General features: G+C 42.0%; 2 protein-coding genes across 4 annotated transcripts in view; one reads left to right on the forward strand and one right to left on the reverse strand.

Annotated features, from left to right (window-relative positions):
- The window catches only part of LOC147023727 (tyrosine-protein kinase Mer-like), a 119,375-nt gene that overhangs the window by 38,938 nt on the left and 59,381 nt on the right, over positions 1–21,056 (reverse strand). For all 3 annotated transcript variants that reach the window (XM_085889474.1, XM_085889475.1, XM_085889476.1), the window contains 3 exons: positions 16,205–16,358; positions 14,393–14,528; positions 6,763–6,854 (listed from right to left, as the gene is read on the reverse strand). In XM_085889474.1, coding sequence (XP_085745600.1) covers positions 6,763–6,854; positions 14,393–14,528; positions 16,205–16,358 — 382 coding nt within the window. The remainder of the gene's footprint in view (positions 1–6,762; positions 6,855–14,392; positions 14,529–16,204; positions 16,359–21,056) is intronic.
- BLOC1S3 (biogenesis of lysosomal organelles complex 1 subunit 3) overlaps positions 12,182–21,056 on the forward strand; it is an 87,926-nt gene continuing 79,051 nt past the window's right edge. Inside the window, exon 1 of the mRNA XM_085889479.1 lies at positions 12,182–12,338. The gene's annotated coding sequence lies outside the window, so the exon portion shown is untranslated. The remainder of the gene's footprint in view (positions 12,339–21,056) is intronic.

A 21,056-nucleotide genomic window follows, 5' to 3' on the forward strand; every position in this document is an offset into this window, starting at 1 on the left:
TCAGGGTAGGAGTACACAAGAAGAGGAAGGGAAAAACTAGAGGGATGAAACAGAAATGGAACAAAAAACAAAATCAAAGGTGAAGGAGAATGGAGGGTGGGGGACACAATAACCTGAAAATAAAGGGTTGTTGGAATAAAAATAATGTGTTTGGATCTAAATTTTTAGAGAAAACTTTATGTCTTAAATAAATAATTAAAATTGGCCTTACTTGCCCCAAACCATAACCCAAATATTTATTCACTGCTGTATTTTAAATTCTCAAACATCATTTAATTTCATTCCTCCAAATTAAATTCAAATAAAACAAGTGAGACCGAACAAATAAAACATTTTCCTGAACTAGAACCAATTCAGTGGAGCACATACCTCCACCAAGCTAAACAGTTTAAGTTTTGTATCCCACTGATGGGCCGGATCTGCATTGAGACCTTTTAACCAAAATTGAATCGGCTTGTTCTTGTCACAGTCATACCCAACTCATCCGCCAAGTTTTGTCAGAATTTGTCCACAAAGTTTTGAAATATTATGCCACACAGTAAACCCTTAAATACTACAGGGGTTATGTTCCTGAAAAATGTCACGATATTCAAAACCACAAAAGTTAAAACCAATTTCCAATCGGGGGTTAGGTTCCTGGGCTTCAAGAAAATATAGCAGAAGGTGTGCAGCAGCCAAAATAAACACATCATAATTGAAACTAGAACGGCATTTGGTAGAGTGCATACCTCCACCAGGCTGAATAGTTTACATTTTGTATCTCACTGATAGGCTGGATCTGGATCTGGACCTGAAGCAAAATCTAATCGGCTTGATCTTGTCACCTAACCAACTCATCCACATAGTTTTGTCATAACTCGTCCTCAACTTTTTGAGATATCATGCTACATATTGTTTTTGACCCCATCTCTCAATGGTAAAGAATCACTTGCAAAAAAAATTTAAAACGCTCAAATCCAGATACTGATCTTCACCAAAATATCATCAATTTCTCCTTGTAACAAACCCTCTGTCTAAAAATTTCATTTGAATCCATCCACAACTTTTTGAGATATTCTGCTCACAAACAGACAGACAGACTGAGGTGAAAACATAACTTCCATCCACCTTTGGTGGTGGAGAAAATAAACATGTAAAACTAGAACAGCACTCGGTAGAGCGCATACCTCCGCCAATCAATTAAAACATTGTAGTATCCAGATCCGGATCTTCACCAAAATCTAAACACTGCCATTTTCACACACCCAACCTGTCCACCAAATTTAATCCCAATGCATCCATAACGTTTTGAGACATGCTGCTCAGAGACAGACAGACAAACAAACAAGAAAACTGTCATGCATATCATGATTCTTGCAAAATCCATCAAACAAATTTGACCAGAAAAATAATTTGTGGTTGAATTGAATGACAAAATAAGTAAATCCTCTTCATATTTCAAGGTGGCCGCATTGTCTTCTTGTCCCTTATGAAAATTGTGACATTACCCTTTATAATATTAACTGACAACACTGAAGAGTTCCACAAGTTTATACTACATACACTTACAATACTCTTTTACTTTAACTGACAACACTGAAGAGTTCCACAAGTTTATACTCCATACATTTACAATACTCTTTTACTTTAACTTACAACACTGAAGTTATACAAGTTTATACTACATACACTTACAATACTCTTTTACTTTATTACATCTTACAGAATATGACAGAAGCCTTGAGTGTTCGTTGGATCCTTTTGTGCTCCATTATTGTCTTTGCAGAGAATAATTTTGCGCTATGTTAAGTAGGACATTTTCCGAAGCATTTATGGGGTTGTACTATTAAAAAGTCTCACTGCTTGTTTAACATCAATGGTTTCTCTCAATCAGAGGAAAAAGGAAACGAATTAATACTCTGCAGACAAAGGCAATGTCAATTTTTACAATGGGTGACAAGACATTGTGGCGACTCTGTACGTTTCAGCCTTTTTCGATATCGCGATGGAGAGGTTTGACTGCTCATGGAGTAAAAGAGCAAATAATATCAAAAAGAAAAAAAAATTGTTCTCATTCTCTGTGAATGATGACTGAAAAGATGAATGACCTAATAAGTAAATGAAAACAATAGCATGTAAAAGTGATTTGAATAAAATATATTGCAGGATCCACTCTTGGCAAATGCAACAGGAAGGAAACGTGGAATCGGTTTATCATCCGCAATAAGCAGCGACATATTCGCCTTACCGGGCCCTAAGGTGAACACCAGGGTTGCGTCGGCTCGCAGACATCACTGCAAAAATTATTTTACTTGAGAACATGAGGAATATTTTAATTTAGTTTTTTTTAAATTACTTTTACAGCAGTTTTGCTGCAGTTGAGTTTAACAACTCCATTTACAAAATTGGAATCCACACCAAATATAGATCCCATGTTCTTTGAGATGAGTAAGAGGACATCCACTATTACCAGGCCATTGTTGTTAAACAATAATGCCAAACAATGACCATTTGCCCATGAGATGACACATTAATCACCGATTATTGCTTAAATTGTAAAATATATTCACAAAATACATTGAACATTCAGGAGCACTGCCAATGTGACGCAGGCAATGCAAAGCTTGAGGGAGGAAATAAACATCACATGTGACCTTCAGATTCTGGAAATTATGATTGGATAAATCCCAAACGGGGGACGAGGAATAAATTGATCTTGTTCCAATTCTGTTTATATACCGTATTTTTCGGACTATAAAAGTCGATGTGGCAACCAAGTCGAATTGGCTAGTTTCCCCATTTTTCTTTCCTTCATTCATCGATAAGTCGATTTGGAGTGCAAGACGAAGCTAGATCAACTACGGTAGCTAGCAAAATTGTCAGTCAGAACAACAAGGGGGGTTAATTCTTCCCTGACACTCAACTCATCACTGCCGACAGGATGTTACTTCCAGGGTCATGAATATTAATGAGCTGTTTTGTATACAATATTTGAATTACTATGTGGGATGACCTTTCAGATGAACTAAGGAATGGAAATAGTTTTTCAACATGTTTGCTATTGTCTGGAGGTACAGTATTTAAAACAAGCTACAGAATCATCATCAGTACTAGCTCCTAGCACATTACATTTTGTCGGTCTCGAACACATTTGTCACCGATACCGTATTTCCTGTGTGCAGCCATATTCCCGCCATTTTCCTCGGCAAACTTAAGAACTTCCAACTTAAATGTTTCAGTGTACGACTTTCGTGACTTTATGGGAGGCATTTTGAGATGACGTAGTAAGGATGGACATATGTATATATATATATATATATATATATATATATATATATATATATATATATATATATATATATATATATATATATATATATATATAATGGGGATTGAAAGGGATGGATCAAACGTAATTGAGTGCATGCTTGTTATTGATTGAATAATATTATATGCATCAATGAGTGGATTAACGTTTAATGGCTCACCCAATCAACAAACGTTCCAGGCAATGGTTTCTGTCATGTTTTCAATTAATAATTATGCAATTTATTTCAAACTAGAATGTCATTCTTTGACGTCGTGACAACAGATATGTCTCCATCCACATTATCATTGAAGGCTTTTATGTTTAACAAAGTATATATATATATATATATATATATATATATATATATATATATATATATATATATATATATATATATATATATATATATATATATATATATATATATATATATATATATATATATATATATACAGTGGGGAGAACAAGTATTTGATACACTGCCGATTTTGCAGGTTTTCCCACTTACAAAGCACGTAGAGGTCTGTAATTTTTATCAAAGGTACACTTCAACTGTGAAAGACTGAATCTAAAACAAAAATCCTGAAAATCACATTCTATGATTTTTAAATAATTAATTTGCATTTTATTGCATGAAATAAGTATTTGATACATCAGAAAAACAGAACTTAATATTTGGTACAGAAACCTTTGTTTGCAATTCCAGAGATCAAACGTTTCCTGTAGTTCTTAACCAGGTTTGCACAGACTGCAGCAGGGATTTTGGCCAACTCCTCCATACAGATCTTCTCCAGATCCTTCAGGTTTCGGGGCTGTCGCTGGGCAACACAGACTTTCAGCTCCCTCCAAAGATTTTTTATTGGGTTCAGGTCTGGAGACTGGCTAGGCCACTCCAGGACCTTGAGATGCTTCTTACGAAACCACTCCTTAGTTGCCCTGGCTGTTTGTTTCGGGTCGTTGTCATGATGGAAGACCCAGCCATGCCCCGTCTTCAATGGTCTTGTTGAGGGAAGGAGGTTGTTGGCAAAGATCTCGCGATACATGGCCCCATCCATCCTCCCCTCAATACGGTGCAGTCGTCCTGTCCCCTTTGCAGAAAAGCATCCCCAAAGAATGATGTTTCCACCTCCATGCTTCACGGTTGGGATGGTGTTCTTGGGGTTGAACTCATCCTTCTTCTTCGTCCAAACACGGCGAGTGGAGTTTAAACCAAAAAGCTCTATTTTGGTCTCATCAGACCACATGACCTTCTCCCATTCCTCCTTTGGATCATCCAGATGGTCATTGGCAAACTTCAGACAGGCCTGGACATGCGCTGGCTTGAGCAGATGGACCTTGCGTGCGCTGCAGAATTTTAATCCATGACGGCGTAGTGTGTTACTTATGGTTTTCTTTGATATTGTGGTCCCAGCTCTCTTCAGGTCATTGACCAGGTCCTGCCGTGTCGTTCTGGGCTGATCCCTCACCTTTCTCATGATCATTGAGCTCCACGAGGTGAGATCTTGCATGGAGCCCCAGACCAAGGGAGATTGACTGTTATCTTGAACTTCTTCCATTTTCTAATAATTGCGCTGACAGTTGTTGCCTTCTCACCAAGCTGCTTGCCTATTGTCCTGTCGCCCATCCCAACCTTTTGCAAGTCTACAATTTTGTCCCTGATGTCCTTAGACAGCTCTCTGGTCTTGCCCATTGTGGAGAGGTTGGAGTCTGATTGATTGAGTGTGGACAGCTGTCTTTTATGCAGATAACGAGATCAAACAGGTGCAGTTAATACAGGTAATGAGTGGAGAATGGGAGGGCTTCTTAAAGGCAAAACTAACAGGTCTGTGAGAGCTGGAATTCTTACAGGTTGGTCGGTGATCAAATACTTATTTCATGCAATAAAATGCAAATTAATTATTTAAAAATCATACAATGTGATTTTCAGGATTTTTGTTTTAGATTCCGTCTTTAACAGCTGAAGTGTACCTATGATAAAAATTACAGACCTCTACGTGCTTTGTAAGTGGGAAAACCTGCAAAATCGGCAGTGTATCAAATACTTGTTCTCCCCACTGTATATATATATATATATATATATATATATATATATATATATATATATATATATATATATATATATATATATATATATATATATATATATATATATCTGCCGAACCATATGACCGATGATGTCATCAATCCCCCCTCCCACCTCCCACCATACAATTTATCCCAAGATGACCCCCCCCCCCCCAAATTTTCATACTGATCGGATAAAGCATTCAGCATATGCAATTACGATGTAATAACATAGCCACCTTTGACATGATTGGAAAAAAAAAAAAAAAATCACACTTCTTTCTCATGGGGTGTACTTCACATGTGCTAAGTTTCAATTTTTTCCATGGAGCGGTTTCGGAGATACAGAGGTCCAAAGTTTTTCCTATTTTCCAACATGGCTGCCACACCACATCATGACCTATCACATCATAATTGTCATTAAAACACTCTACATGAATAGTCACTCTTATGGTGAAAATTGTGTCAATCGGATAAGCGGTTGCAGAGAAAACAAAATCAGCATGGATGGACGTACAACCTGAAAACATAATGTCTCCGGTGACTTCACCAGCAGAGGCATAAAAAACACACATTTTGTAAAACAAGCTCGAATGAGCCAAGATCCTCATCCTCTTAATGATGATGACATAAAAACGAATATGACGTTATTGTGATGTATCAGGTTTGCGATAAATTATCTGTGCTAATGCCCGGCTTGATTCCCGCAAACAAAATTCAAACAGCTTGCCTAGTTTCGGAGATAATGGTATAGGCGATTTCCATTAGCAGCGATATTATGACGTCAACTTTTTTTCTTGGAAGAATTTCCAAAATCGGAGATTGTTACTGCCTGCGCATGGGCTTTCTGCATACACACGGCAAGATTCACGAAGATCCGATGAAAACGCTGGGTTGTGAAACAAAAAATGTCAAAAAATATGAATGACGTCATAAAAATTGATATGATGTCATAGTGACGTATCATATGTGCGGTAATTCATCAATGCTAATGCCCTGTTCGATTCCCGCAAACAGAACTCAAAAAGCTTGCCTAGTTTTGGAGATAATTTTTTAGGCGATTTCCATTAGCGGAGATATTTTGACATCATAACTTTTTTTTCTAGGAGGAATTTTCAAAATCGGAGATGGTTACCGTCTGCACAGAGTATTTTTACATACATATGCCAAGTTTCAGGAAGTTTCGATGAAAACTGTAGGCTATGAAACAAAAAAGTCCACAAGAACAACAACGTGAGTAAGACTTAAGAGATCCTCCACGAGGATCTAAAAAAAAAAAAAAATTGTTTTTACAATTCAATGTCTTAAACCATAGACAAGTCGATTCTGAGTACAAGTCGAGACCTGGACTTCCGGGGGAAAAAAAAGTATCAATTTATACATCAAAAAAAGATCCGGTGTGTACTCACAGGCAGCATCTAAGGGGGTCCTGCAATAAGACTTCTTCACTCTGTACCATACAAGAGGTTGTTCTGAGTCTGCCATTGGTGAAAAGGCACTCCTAAAAATAAAATACAATAAAATAAACAGGTCAGTGTTGTCTCCACTGCACAAACTAAATAATGTGAAAATGTTGTTAAAGGTTTGCTGTTAGACACAGAAATGGATTAATCAGAGCAATAATCATTTCTATAGATCGATATTAAAACTACGGAAGTTTGTCATCGACTTCTGAATACAATAAACTGGGTTGTTCGACAGTGACACAAACCCTTCAATTTGAACTTATCACCGAATCAAAGTTTAGGTTTGATTCCAGGACTTTGAAATAAGCTCAAATTTTGATGACACTGTGTATGCTGCCCAACCAAAAACAATGGGAGAATGAGACAGTTCATAGAACACCTTACCCCACGCAGTCTTGAGAAAGAAAAAAAAAAAGGACATGGGAAGGGTCTTTTAAACTCTTGCTTTGTGTTTCCGAGCACGATCTATGTTCGTGAACCTTGCATAACAGGCGTGATGGTATCTACGCAGCGCTATCCGAGGGGTCGGCATGACGTCACAATCATGTGATTTTGCTTGGATATGTGACGTCCATATTGGCAAAGGGGAAAAGAAAAGCTGTTGCAATGCACAATCACATGTATTATCACTGTTTTTTTTTTGGTTGAATTATTGATACATTTAGTTTTTCCAACTGTTTGCAATGTCCAATCAGTATATAGAACATTTGCCAGGTGAGGCGTTGGCCAGATTTTGAGTAAAACTGCAGGTAATCGGACTTTATTCTTGTCGCTACCAGGAGACGGATGATTCGTGGAGCGACTACTCGAAAGAATGGCCCAAGGCAGAGTACATTAACTGTAACTGTAAGTGTGAAAAGTTAAGTGTTGTTACAAAAGTTAAATGAAATAAAGTTAGATGTTAATTTACATCTAAGTGATGGTGGGAGAGTGACAAATGTCTGAATTGAAAACGACTCCCTAAACTCCATTAGGTTTATTGGACTAAAAAAAAAAAGGTTCGGCTTGGCCTTGGCCTTGCTTCTATTCCATTTAGCGATAAGCCCAGATCACATGTGAAGTCTAGTCATATTGGTGGAACAATCACAACATTGCAATCCCAATGTTGAAATTGGTGGACAGATTGACACTTTAACTTGTTAGAATTTCTTGAGCTTCGATTTTACATGACTAACTAAAATAAATGATGACAGCATGAACCCCGATATGAAATATGCCAAACAGACGGAGGTGTAATCTGACTTGGGCTCCCACAGCTTCCCTCTGGCATCTTGCGTGCCACGATCGATGGCTTTTAGCCATAGAATTCTTCTCTCTGGCTCAGTGGCTTGACTTGGTATCAAATAAAACGAAAGTTCAGATTTTTTTGCTTTATTGTTAGTGCAATTGAAGATACAAAAACTTTTTACCATGGCTATGATAACGGAAATATCGAAAGAAGAAAATAATAGCACGGCCAAGTAGTGCAAATGACGTATACATTACATACACACACACAACGCGTCTTTCCCCTTTGTTTTCCCCTTAGAGTTCATTGCAAAGCAGACACTGCATTATGGCACAACAAAGTACCTGAAATCCGACCCTGAGAATTGATAATTAATCTGAGTTGGCACTGACAATGAAAAATGAGCACAAATACATCCACGTATGTATTCAACCTGGGTTGTTTGCCTCTTCGCGCAGGTTACTCGGCGGAAGCGCGGGCGCTAGCTTACAACTGTCCGGATGTTCGACCCCTCCCATGCACCACCATATTTGTTAGAATCTCAAACAGTTACTCTGCACTCAGGGCAGGAATATGTTCTCCAAGTACTGCTCAACGGAAGGGTTTTAAAAGTGCTAAAAAGACGATTTGTGTTCTGCAGTGTTCAAGTACGTAATTCAATTGAAATAAAATAAAGAGTTTCAGGGATATAGGAAAAGAAAAATTCAGACATTTCCTACCGTTGATAGTCCATTGCATCACCTTATTTACACACGTTACATTAGTTCTTCAAGCTTGTTGTTTGTGTGATTTATGAAGTCCTTAGAAACAGTAAGTTTCCTGTTTGGAATGATTTTCAATTTTGTTTGACTGCCGGACAGACGGACAAAGTACAGAAGAAAAAAAATCTCACCCCTCTCTGCGGTTTCGCGATCGGTACGAATTCAGAGCCAAACTACTACGAACCCTAACCCTGACCCTAACCTTAATCCTAAACCCTAACTGCATGTTCGTTTTCTGATTCATGTTCCGATTTGAGTTCAAAATATAACATTCAATTGAAATCAACTTGTTCCTCGATCATCGACTGACATTTTAGATAGACAAAAGTGAACCAATTGCTAAACCCCACTTTCCCCTTTGCGTACGTGGGGTAACTTCCCGACTCAGATGCAAATCTGTAAACTTTATCCAAAGCGACAGCTGCAATGAATCTTCATGTGGATTCTTGCAGGAGTGCTGTTTTTGCAGTGGGTGGATGCTCATGTTGTTCCAAGACATTCCACAGATGCTTCACAGGAATGAGGTCAGGACATTGGGCTTGCCAGAGGTAAGAGATTGGTAACATGCACTTCAAACCAGTCTTGGATGTTTTGCAAGATGGCTGATGGTTGGCAGAGACACGTAAAGAGTAACATTAAGGAACAAGCATACCTTATCACACCTCTTGTGAAGTCAGAAGGGTACGTCCACATTCCCATCACATTACACATCAGCCCGTTTTCAGTCCACTGGAGGATGGTCCTCCCTTAACTCACATTGGGGGTATTGGCAAACTCGCCACACTTGGAAAATGCAGTTTGGTGGGAGAGTTAGGGCAGGAATTTATAAAAAAAAATTCAGGATGTTGGTGATAGTGTTGCGAATTTGGAAGCTTACTGCACACAACAGCCAGGTCCTATAGATCAGTTATATCGGTAAGTGTGTGTTTCTAGTTAGGGTCCCGTCCTATGTTTAATGGGTGATTAATTGTACATGCGCTCTGAGTTATTTTGATAGTCAGGATTTAAATTACCAGCCACAACAACAACGACCCCTGCCCTCGCTTCCTTCCACCATCATCCACCGGCATCATTGCACGCGTGCGTGTCAGCATGTATGTCGGCGGAGTCCAGTGTGCTAGGTGGGGTTTCTCTGGACGTTGGTGTGCTGGCTTCACCCCAAATATCGGCACAAGCGTTGCACTCTGGCTTGGCCCCAAATATGGGCACAAGCGGTTCGCTCTGGCTTGGCTCCAAATATGGGCATAGAGCATTCTCTCTGCCCAATGAGGGAGTGTGAGCGGGGGATAAGAGAAGCGCGGGTGGGCCAAAACGAGAGTTGTCTTCTGGTCTTGAGAGAGTTGAGAATTGTCTTCTGGTCTTCGGACGTCTGGTGGTCTTCTGAAGCCAGTCGTCGCCTTCCTGGGGTCCCGCCAGCAGAGCGTCTTCTCTCGTGGCCTGTGTGCCTGTGAGCCTGTCCCGTGAGGATCGCCTGCCTAGGCTTGGAGTGGCATTGTGTGGCGGGTTCGAGTCCTACCACACCGGATCGTCGAAGACCGCACGAGGCGGAGAGGTCCGAGAATAGGCTCTGACCTCCAGCTCGCCTTTCGTCGAGCTGGAGGCCTCCAATAAAGACCTGACAGGTCCGTTTCTTTTTGGGTGTATGTGTGTGTGTGTTTGTGGCGCCAGTCTATTAAGTAAAACTGCATAAGTGCTTGTACATAAATTGCTATTCCTTCTTTATTCGGTTAACTCTGCCTTCTTGCATGCTCCCCTGCCCCCATTATAAATAAATATCCCTTTTGTTAAATGTTCTAGCTCGTTTCTGTGTTTCTTTCATTGGCTTGGCACGGAGTGTGTTGAGAAATAGCGAGGCCGTAAATTGTTCATTTGGTCCGACGGGCCTTGGTAATCTCCGCTCGGGTTACACATGGTTCGGGCTCAGTAACGGCTCGTTCCGCTCGAGGTCCGTCGAAGGTGTGAATTCCCCGGTAGCTTTGTCCGCGTGGGTAATTAGGTATATTGAAGTTTAGCAATTGACCCTACCCCACGCGGTCGAATTATTGGCAATTCATGGTCCAGTAAGGGACCCGTGCCTTTCGGATTTATCCAAAAGGCACGACCTCAATTCCGGTGTGCTCGGTGGAGGCGACTCTACTGCTCCCTCTAGCGGTCGTGCTCACCACCGATACCCGGCCCCATAACAATAGCTCACCTACACTTTGTGGAGGACAATGTGCGATCTTTACTGTTGACCAGCTTATGCTGGTAGATGGGATATCCAGCTCATCATCCACCTGAGGGATGACACAATGTGACGCAATACCCTACCTGCAAATCACTAATCTGACAGTTTATATTTGGGATAGGAATCGAACCCAGGCTACACTACTCAAAGATCATCCTGTTGGACCTGCATTCCCACTCTCGATTCAGAGTTCTTCATTAAAGCCGTTTTGATTTTGTGTACAGATGTGTTACCAGCTCTTTACAGTACTACCTTTGGTAGATTTGAACCCATAACTAGAGTGATTGATACCTCGGTGTCCTTATCACCGTTTCAGCTACCCCTACCCATCACACTTCCTTAACTCCTTGGATAACAATCGGAAATATTTGGTGGAAGAGGAAAGAAGAATTGAGAAAAGCAGTGAATGGAGGAATTGAATGAATGCAAATGGGTGTTAACTGATGCGGAAGATGTGGAAATAAAATCGTGAAGACAAGTGACGAAACAATCAAAAGGATATCGAGTGAAATATACAATAGGGTCGGCACTCGGTATCAGTGATACCGAGTTCACAAGAGATGTGACTAATGACGAAGAGGTAATTGTCAGTTTCTGGTTGAGTGGTGTGCACAAGTTTGAATTAAAGAGATTTATAAACAAAATAGCGAATATTGAGCAAAATATTGTTATGTTTATGGGGTAGGGGGAAGTAGCTAGTTATAAGGCCCATTACCATTTGTGTTTTGTGCAGTTTATAGGACTTTTGGAACACATGTATCAAGGACATGTGATCGGAAAAGTTGTCTGGCGCATGGTCCATGTGAGACGGGCCTGGTTTACTAAGATGTAGAAAGGTTAAGAATGTTTAATACATGTTCTCTGTGTGTAAACAACTGGCCTGTAACCGGGTCAGAGTCCGGGCCTGCTCAAAATGCACCATCCTGCCTCGGGCTGAGCTCAGGCCAGTGAAAAAGACACGAGTTGCGGCCATCACAGTCTCCACCTCCGAAGCCACCAATTAGGGCTCTGCCAATGCAGGCACCAAAAATAATTGGCTGAGAGCTATCGCGAGATTCCTCGGAATGCCTTGACGGCAGAAACCTACGACAGCACGAGGGTGTTCTATAAAAACTCGTGCCCTGAGCTGCAGGCCTTTCTTTCTTGGACGTTGTTGCCCGATATCCACACGGCTGTGCCCGCTCACCCTCTTTACACATGCTCTCCTGCCGCCCTCGCCGAAATCCTGCGAGTTTCGGACTTGGACGTTCCAGCGGGTCACGGCCATGAAGCACATCATCCTTCGGACTGGTTCTGTGTGAATGTGGGTGCTTGGCGTCAAGCGGTTTCGATAGCTTGTCTGTTAAGTTATTACCTCTGCCACCGAAGGTGGACGGAGGTTGTGCTTCCACCCCTGTCTGTGAGCAAGATATCAAAAACGTTGCAGACGGATTCCCACAAAAAACTTTGTGGGCAGGTTGGGTGTGTGACAAGGAGAAATTGATTCGATTCTGGTGAAGATCCAAATCGGGATCCAGATTTGATGAAAAAAATTTTTTTCACGACTTCATCATTGAGAGATGGGGCCAAAAACGATATATAGCTTGATACTTCAAAAAGTTGTGGACAGGTTATAACAAAACTAGGTGGATGAACTGGTTCGGTGACTAGAACAAGCTGATTCGATTTTGGTTCATATGCGGCCTATCGGTGGAATACAAATCGCAAATTGTTCAGCCTGACGGAGGTATGTGCTCCACAGAGTGCCGTTCTAGTTGTGTTTTGTGTCGGTCCTTCATCTAGAATATTGTGCCGTCTGTCCTCTACCAAAACAATTTCATTATTTCCCAAAGGTTGCGTGTCCCTCGAGTTCCCGCCATCATTCCCACGACAATGATTCGATGAAGCATTCAAAGTCGGGGGGGGGGGGTGGAGATCAATTTGCTCGGCATCACCTCTTCCAAACATAGCCTCAAGTCGGCTATCCTTAGGATTATCCTGGCATGTACAGTTCCCATGGCTAATCGCTTTGGGGAGTGCTGCACTCGTGACATTAATTAATTAACTAATTAATTAATTTGGAAAATGTGGAATTACAGACTTTCCATCCATCCATCTATCCATTGGGACCATACTCTGTGCAGAACGTTGGTGCTGCCGCAGCAATCTCCTTGGCTATTTGGCACAACCCTGAACACAGGATACCATTCTGACACAGTATACCAGCAAGCTGGCACTCATTTTGCCGACCTCGGAAGGATGACAAGCCGAGTTAACCCCACCTGGTATTAATTCAACAGCTGAGCGGGATTTCAACTCAGGACCCTAGGATCCAAAGCCCTCCACCATTACCATTAAGCCAACACCAGGCATACAGACTTATGAAACATTACTAATTACAAACAGATAGGGACAACATTAAAACAGGATTTGAGTGTTATTTTAAAAAGTCGAGTTAAAAAAAAAAAACGATCTGTACTATATTTAAAGCAAACTTTTGTTTCTTTTTTTTTAAAGTAGGGTTGAAGACAAATACAAGTTAGAAGTCATCACCGAAATGAGAGTATCCTCCAGCTATTCATCCCTGCTTCCAATTTCCATAATTCTGTCATTCATCGAACATTTCCACCATTACATCAGCTGCTGGAAGGCGTCAAAAGGCTGTTGCAAATGCCGAAAACATCTCAGAAAGGACACGGAAATTGTAACAGAGTGAGTCATATCCTTGCAAGTGATTTTAAGCCAAGTTTGTGGAGAGATTTGTGCCACATTGTGCCCTCTATGCAATGAAGCAAGGCATGTATACCTTTCAAGGAGGATAAATGAAAAACAGTCCGAGCCAGAAGTGCTCCAAAGCAGATCAGATATGCAGTGGTGAGTCATGCACTCCTTTAGTCCAGAACTATGACGCATGCGGAGGTTTGAATTGCATCACCACTATGGTGTGGAGAACATCGAGTGACATTCACACCGATGGCCATCTTGCCAGTGATCACGGGATTAAACAGTTTAATATGATGTATTCTCACATCACTGAAAGCTTTTGGAGTAGGCTCAAGGCTACGTACGTCCAAAAGGATATTTGAACAATGGTCGTCTTTGCCAGTCAGCAAGATAAGATTGGTGAAACGGGTGCGACAATGTAAAATTATTAGATGGTTTTGAATAACTGTGCTCAATGGCTACAAATTTGGCTCAACAGCCAACCTGAGATTGGACAATCATCGTTCCGATCATTCCTTGCTGGCTCGGTGGACATCATTGCATTATCAACTCCATGCTTGTTGTAAGTGGGATTTTTATAGTAATACAATCGTTATGAGAAACTTCTTTAACATCTATACCAACGGATGAAACAGCCAGGTGCACAGCACGTACCCAAAGAATGTGTCTTTGCGTCGCTTGCAGTAGAGAACGGTGGCGAGTGCAAGCAAAGCTGTCAGTGCTACAACGGGCAGCAGTACAGCCAGGACAGTTTCTCCGTTATGTTCACCCCTTGATGGCGATTTGATCACTGCAAAACAAAATTATTTGAAATTCATGACGTTATGAGTTGCAATTGGTTTATAAATGTTTACTCGGACGGCGATCTTGGAGCGATCCGTGGTTTACCATTCCCACGAATCTTCATGGAGCAAATCAATCATTTTATATCCTTCATGCTTTCCAAGCATACAGAAGTGGCATATTGACCTCTGAACTGTCTAGGTTTGCATTCAATCCTTGACGGATTTGAATCTGACAAAAATTTTCGTTCATTTTCAGAAGGCATCACGTGATACATTTCCACTGAAAAGGCTGACTTGGCCGACACGCAGTGAGGTTTTTTCCTAAAATCAGAATAACTAAAGTAATAGAAAGTAAATTCGAGTAAAGTATATATGTATACACATCCTAGCTTCTGATTGTAGGAAATCTCACAGGACAGTAATCAGTTCATGCCATCGAATTAAGCCCAATGCCTCTTTGTAAATAGTCCTCTTCTGTCTCCAACCACCCCAACCTTCAATATTTTACCAACTCCTAAGTTGCCTCTGTACTTCTTTCACAACTTCTAAAACCACGGGAATAAGTTTAGAACTCCGTACACGCTACCAATCAGTAAATTACACGTTAGATCTTACATATTCTTCTTATTTTGGATGAAGCACATGCCTGCAGGTAGCATCATTTGCTGGGGGTGCAGCTGTACCGATGATGCAGTGCCCCTGTAGGTTAGAGCAGGAATTTGGAATTTGGCCAGGGTGCCGGCAATAACTTGCCTACTGTTCGTGAAGGACACCGTGGGATCTTTAACTTCCACGAATTTAAGCCAGCGGACAGGACGACCGATTTAACGGCCATCCGAGAGACGGAACACACATTGATGAATCATTTTGCCTGTGGATGAATCATCGTGCTATAACTAGGTGGATGAGTTGGTTAGGTGACAATTTATAGCTGACCCGAGATTCAAACCTAGGCAAGACAGCTTGGAGGTGACTGTGCATACCTCCAAACCCTCCAGCTAGACCCTCCAGGGTCTAGGCTATCCTGCGAACATAGATCTCGTATCAAGAAGACAACGCCACGGTACCCTGTTTTTCATTGTAAATTACCTGAACTAGCCATTTGTCGATATAGCCTGGTGTTGGTTTAGTGGTTAGGGTGGCTGGCTTTCGATCCAAGAGTCCTGAGTTTGAGCCCCGTTGGTTGCCGATTTAACACCAGGTGGAGTTGACTTAGCTTGTCATCCTTCCGAGGTTGGTGAAATGAGTACCAGTGTACCCGTAGAGGGGCACAGCATCAGCGGCACAGCCGTGCTTACAAGAAATGACAGCTACCTGGCAGCCAAGCTGCCATACGCAAGAACAGAGAACCATTTGTCTTACAATAAATTGTTCTCAGATATCCAAGCATTCCAAATAACCTGATATATGAACTCCAACAAAATGCAAATTATTCACTTGCAAAAGAGCATTTAATTAATATTCAGCATCTGGAATACTTGGATCACAATCTAGTAACTGGCCAAGATTTAATTACAAATTCTCACTGCTGGTTGTACAGCCAAGCTGCTAATGGAGTGATCTGATGGGGAGAGAACAAAGGGAGACAGGGAATCTGGAATTTGACCCAGGGGTACCTTTCCCCATCCACGATGATCATCATCAGTTGATTGCATAGCATAATTCACTTCATAAACCTTACCAGATGAAGATGAAGTTGGAATATTTGCGTGAACATCATGACTGCGGGGTCCAGCTCCACTGGCTGTGTATGCCTCCACCTGAGCTTTCACCTGGTTGCTCTGGTCTGTCACATTGAGCAAGACCCAGGTCTGCTGTCCAATATCCACAGACGCCTAGGGAGAAAAATTGAGCACTCATCCAAAAGATAAAGGATCAGCAGGTTGAGCTGAGATGCCTGTGACGAGGATGTCGAGTTAACCAAAGAGTAATCAATTCGAATAAGCACACAAAAAAAAAAAAAATCCGATACCATGACAGACTAATTGAAAGCATTATCAACAGTGAATGATTATGTGGAATAAATTACGAGTACCAAAGAAAGAATGAATCATCGTTTAAAAAAAATAATAAAACTTCAATTCTGGAGTATGCATACTCCATCAATCTTTCTTGAATAAAATTCAAAGCTGGTCGTCACAAATACTGTGAAGCGGCGTTTTGGTGCAGTGCCTTGTTAATGCTAGTCTGCCTACGATTCAATACGGAACGAGTGGTTCATTATATATGACCATGGAATGGTTGTTGATGTGTGAGCCTCACTCAAAAAGTGGAGTAAAGTTAAAAGTGAACAACTTGCAATGCTGTAGTTTTTGGGGTTTTTTGTGTACACTGAACGGATCAGGACGTAACATGACAAAAAGGAACAGTAGAAAGAGGGGAAAACACCCGCAACAGCAAAGTTGAAGGCCAAGATAGAGGGAGACTTGGTCAAACAATGGGTGTGGAGAGGAATGGGGGGCAGGAGAGGACACATGGGGTGGACAAGATGGATACTTAAGGAAACTCTCAGGAGGGAAAACTGGAAATTTAGGAGGGATTGGGGTGGGGGGGGGGGTTAACGAGGGTATAAAAAAAAAAAATCTTTTTCTTGATTGGGGACAATCTGAGACGGTGCCACAAACAAAGCGTAGTTAAACTTTATTCAGGGTTCCAGAGATTTCTGGTTACTTTCGACCTTCAGGTGTAGAATCGTTTAGCAAGTCCGAGCAGTTCATAGAAAGAGGAAGGGACTCTCAGGAATGTTCTCTCTCTCTCTCTCTGTTAATAAATTAATGGGAAAGCAGAGTTCAGATGGGATCGAGGGGAGGATGGGAGGGGGAAGAGAAAAGGAAGAGGAAGAACAACCACTTAAATGTTGCTTTGTCGTATACTGTGCCACATCATAGTTCTGCCCTTTTGCTTGGAATCTGGAATAAGTTCAAAGCTAATTAGTGATTTTGACAAAGGAGCCGTAGTACCATCAAAGGCAACATTTACCAAACTTCCGGATCCAAAAGACCAAAGGCCGCAGCCCGGGGTGTTAAGTCAACATTATTTCACGAAAAAGGAAGTTCACTTGTTGGTTTCAATCAATTTAGGTCCAGTGGAAGGAAATTCCTCAGGTCTCAGTCATCACGTAGCTCTCAGGCTGTTCTCCCCACATGGCCATAAGCTATTTCCATTTCCAAATCTTCCTTGGGCCCGTGTACTTATTGCATTTATAGAAATAGCAAGAACCTTTCATACGCATCCCTTCACCCCCTCCCTCAATGTAGGCCTCAAATACTCTCCTCTTATTCTCTTTTCTCTTTTCTGCTCTTGCAATCCCTTTATTTCCCCAAATTGATGCTTCCCCCTTCCTTGTCTGTACATCATTTGCAGATGACCCCGAGCAAGTCATTATAAATTGCTGGTGTTGGAGGAAGAAGTTAATATGCCATAGTGGTGGTTAAGCATAATCTTATGCTTAAGTTTCACTATCAACGCACAATGACAGCAAATAAAATACTTCCTCTTTCATTCCATCTGTCCATGACACCATCGTTAACCTCCCCCAACTACCCCCCCCCCCCGAGCCCATCTCTTTCCAACTTTCCATTTTTTTCCTTCCGAAGAGTTTGTGGCTGTATCAATCTTGTCCACCCCTTGTGTTCTCCACCAGCCTGCATTCTTCCCCACATCCCTTATTTCTCCAAGTCTCCCTGTAATTTGTCCTTCAACCCCTCCCCCTACCCCCCAACCCCTTTCTACTGTTCTTTTTGTTGTGATACATCCTGGTTCACTCTGTGTTCTCGCTTCTCCACAAGCTGAGATTGTACACCGAAAAATAAATAAATACTTTGTGAAATCACGACAATCACTTGCGAATACATACACGATACTAGTGAAATCCCGAAAACAAATTTGACCTTTAAAAAGAGTTGGTGTTTGAATTCAATGACCAAATATGCAAATTATCTTAAAATTTCAAGTGAATCAGATGAAAATTGAGGATTTTAGACAATTCACCGGAGTTGTGGTTTCGCCAAGGAGAGAAACCACGGGGTAACCTTCCCGGGTCAGATTGTGGGAGTGTGTGCCGAGGTGGTGCTGAGGAGTCATCCACCAGACGGCGGTCTCCTTGGGTTAATCTGGGGCAGTCCCTTCGGGTGCGTGCCTGGAATGTCCTATCCTTAAGAGAGGATGATCAACTGTTTCTGTTATCATCTTTGCTAAAGCATTTGGAGACATCAGTATTGCAGCACTCTCTGAGGTTCGGAGACCGGATTTTGGCGAGATCATGGCGGGTGGTTACACCTACTATTGGTCTGGTCGCTCTGATGGTTACCATGCCAAAGGAGTTGCTGTAGCTGTGTCCAATGAGCTGACTCCAATGATAATTGAGGTAACACCGGTCAACGAGTGTATTATGAGACTAAGGATTCGTCACTCCTTGAGCGTCATTTCCCTGGTCTTTGTGTATGCGCCGACTGAGGTGAGTGATCTCACCGTGAAGGACGCATTCTACACCACGCTCGAGTCTGTGGTTGATCAGTGCCCCAGGCGAGATACACTTCCAGTCTTGGGGGATTTCAATGCATCGACTGGAACTGATAGGGATGGTTTTGAGACATGTGTTGATCCCCATGGGTCTGGAACTGAGCCAGAATAGAATTAAGTTCCTTGACTTTGCAAGAAGTCATGGACTTAGGGTGGCTGGTTCATGGCTTCAGCGCACACAGGCTCATCGCTGGACTTGGTATTCCAACGCTGGTGGTGTGGCAAAGGAAACTGACCATGTGCTCGTTGATGGTTGCTGGAGGATGATCCAGAACTACAGGGTCTACTGGAATGCTCAGTTCCTCAATACTGACCACAAGCTGGTTGTATCAACTCTGAGGTTGCAGCTTAAATCCAGGAGAGTGGTACCATCCCAGCTAAGGCTGGATGTTGGCAAGCTCAAGGATAAGAGTGATACCTTGGTAGTGTCTCTACTGGCTGTGAGCAAGAGGTCAACAGACGTCTGCGTTGAGCTTGGGGAGTCATGGATTCACTGGATCATGAGGTGTGGCGCTGCCGGTACCTGTGCGGGAGGACGGAAGTCTGAGTCTTCAGGTCCTTGGTGCTTCCAGTCTTGCTCTATGGATGTGAGACTTGGACTCTGACCAGGGATCTGAGATGGAGACTTGATTCCTTCGGTACCAGGTCTCTTCGGGAGAATCCTTGGCTATTGCTGGTCGGACTTTGTGTCCAAGGAGCGGTTGCTGAGAGAGACTCAAATGAGATTTGTTACCTGCGGCTGTTTGGACATGTGGCTCGTTTTTCTGACGCTGATCCTGCTCACCAGATTCTCTCAATGAGGGAGCTTCCTGAGAGGAGGAGGCCAATGGGCCGACCACATGCCTCGTGGTTGCAGCAGGTTGATTAGCATCTCAAGGAGATGGAGATGAGCCAGGCATCTGCCTGGGGGATGGCCAGACGGAGGCCACTGGAGTACCTGTGGAAAGTGGACGCAGCGACGCGCTGCTCTGGCACATGCTCCCATACCTGACCTAAGTTGTTGATGTTTGACCTATGTTGACCTTTTGACCTCAAAATCAATAGACTTCTTGCTTCTGATGAACTCAACCGTTTAGTGAAGTTTTGTGAAGATCGGTTTAAAATTGTGATTTAAAATTTTAAACGTGTTTAAAAACGCCTTCCAGCAGCTGATGTAATGGTGGAAATGTTTGATGAATGACAGAATTATGGAAATTGGAAGCAAGGATGGATTTTAAATAAAATTGTGATGAGAGAGAGAGAGATAGAGAGAGAGAGAGAGAGATAGAGAGAGAGAGATAGAGAGAGAGAGATAGAGATAGAGATAGAGATAGAGAGATAGAGAGAGATAGAGATAGAGATAGAGATAGAGATAGAGATAGAGATAGAGATAGAGATAGAGAGAGAGAGAGAGAGAGAGAGAGAGAGAGAGAGAGAGGTTGGAGAGAGAGAGAGAGAGAGAGAGAGAGGTTGGAGAGAGGTTGGAGAGAGAGAGAGAGGTTGGAGAGAGAGGTTGGAGAGAGAGGTTGGAGAGAGAGGTTGGAGAGAGAGAGAGAGAGGTTGGAGAGAGAGAGAGGTTGGAGAGAGAGAGAGAGAGAGAGATAGAGAGAGATAGAGAGAGATAGAGAGAGATAGAGAGAGATAGAGAGAGATAGAGAGAGATAGAGAGAGATAGAGAGAGATAGAGAGAGATAGAGAGAGATAGAGAGAGATAGAGAGAGATAGAGAGAGATAGAGAGAGATAGAGAGAGATAGAGAGAGATAGAGAGAGATAGAGAGAGATAGAGAGAGATAGAGAGAGATAGAGAGAGATAGAGACAGATAGAGAGAGATAGAGAGAGATAGAGAGAGATAGAGAGAGATAGAGAGAGATAGAGAGAGATAGAGAGAGATAGAGAGAGATAGAGAGAGATAGAGAGAGATAGAGAGAGATAGAGAGAGATAGAGAGAGATAGAGAGAGATAGAGAGAGATAGAGAGAGATAGAGAGAGATAGAGAGAGATAGAGAGAGATAGAGAGAGATAGAGAGATAG

The sequence above is a fragment of the Eptatretus burgeri genome, chromosome 7 (genome assembly GCF_056783735.1).
Source record: "Eptatretus burgeri isolate ZD-2024b chromosome 7, Ebu_testis_v1, whole genome shotgun sequence".
NCBI classification, from domain to species: Eukaryota; Metazoa; Chordata; class Myxini; order Myxiniformes; family Myxinidae; genus Eptatretus; species Eptatretus burgeri.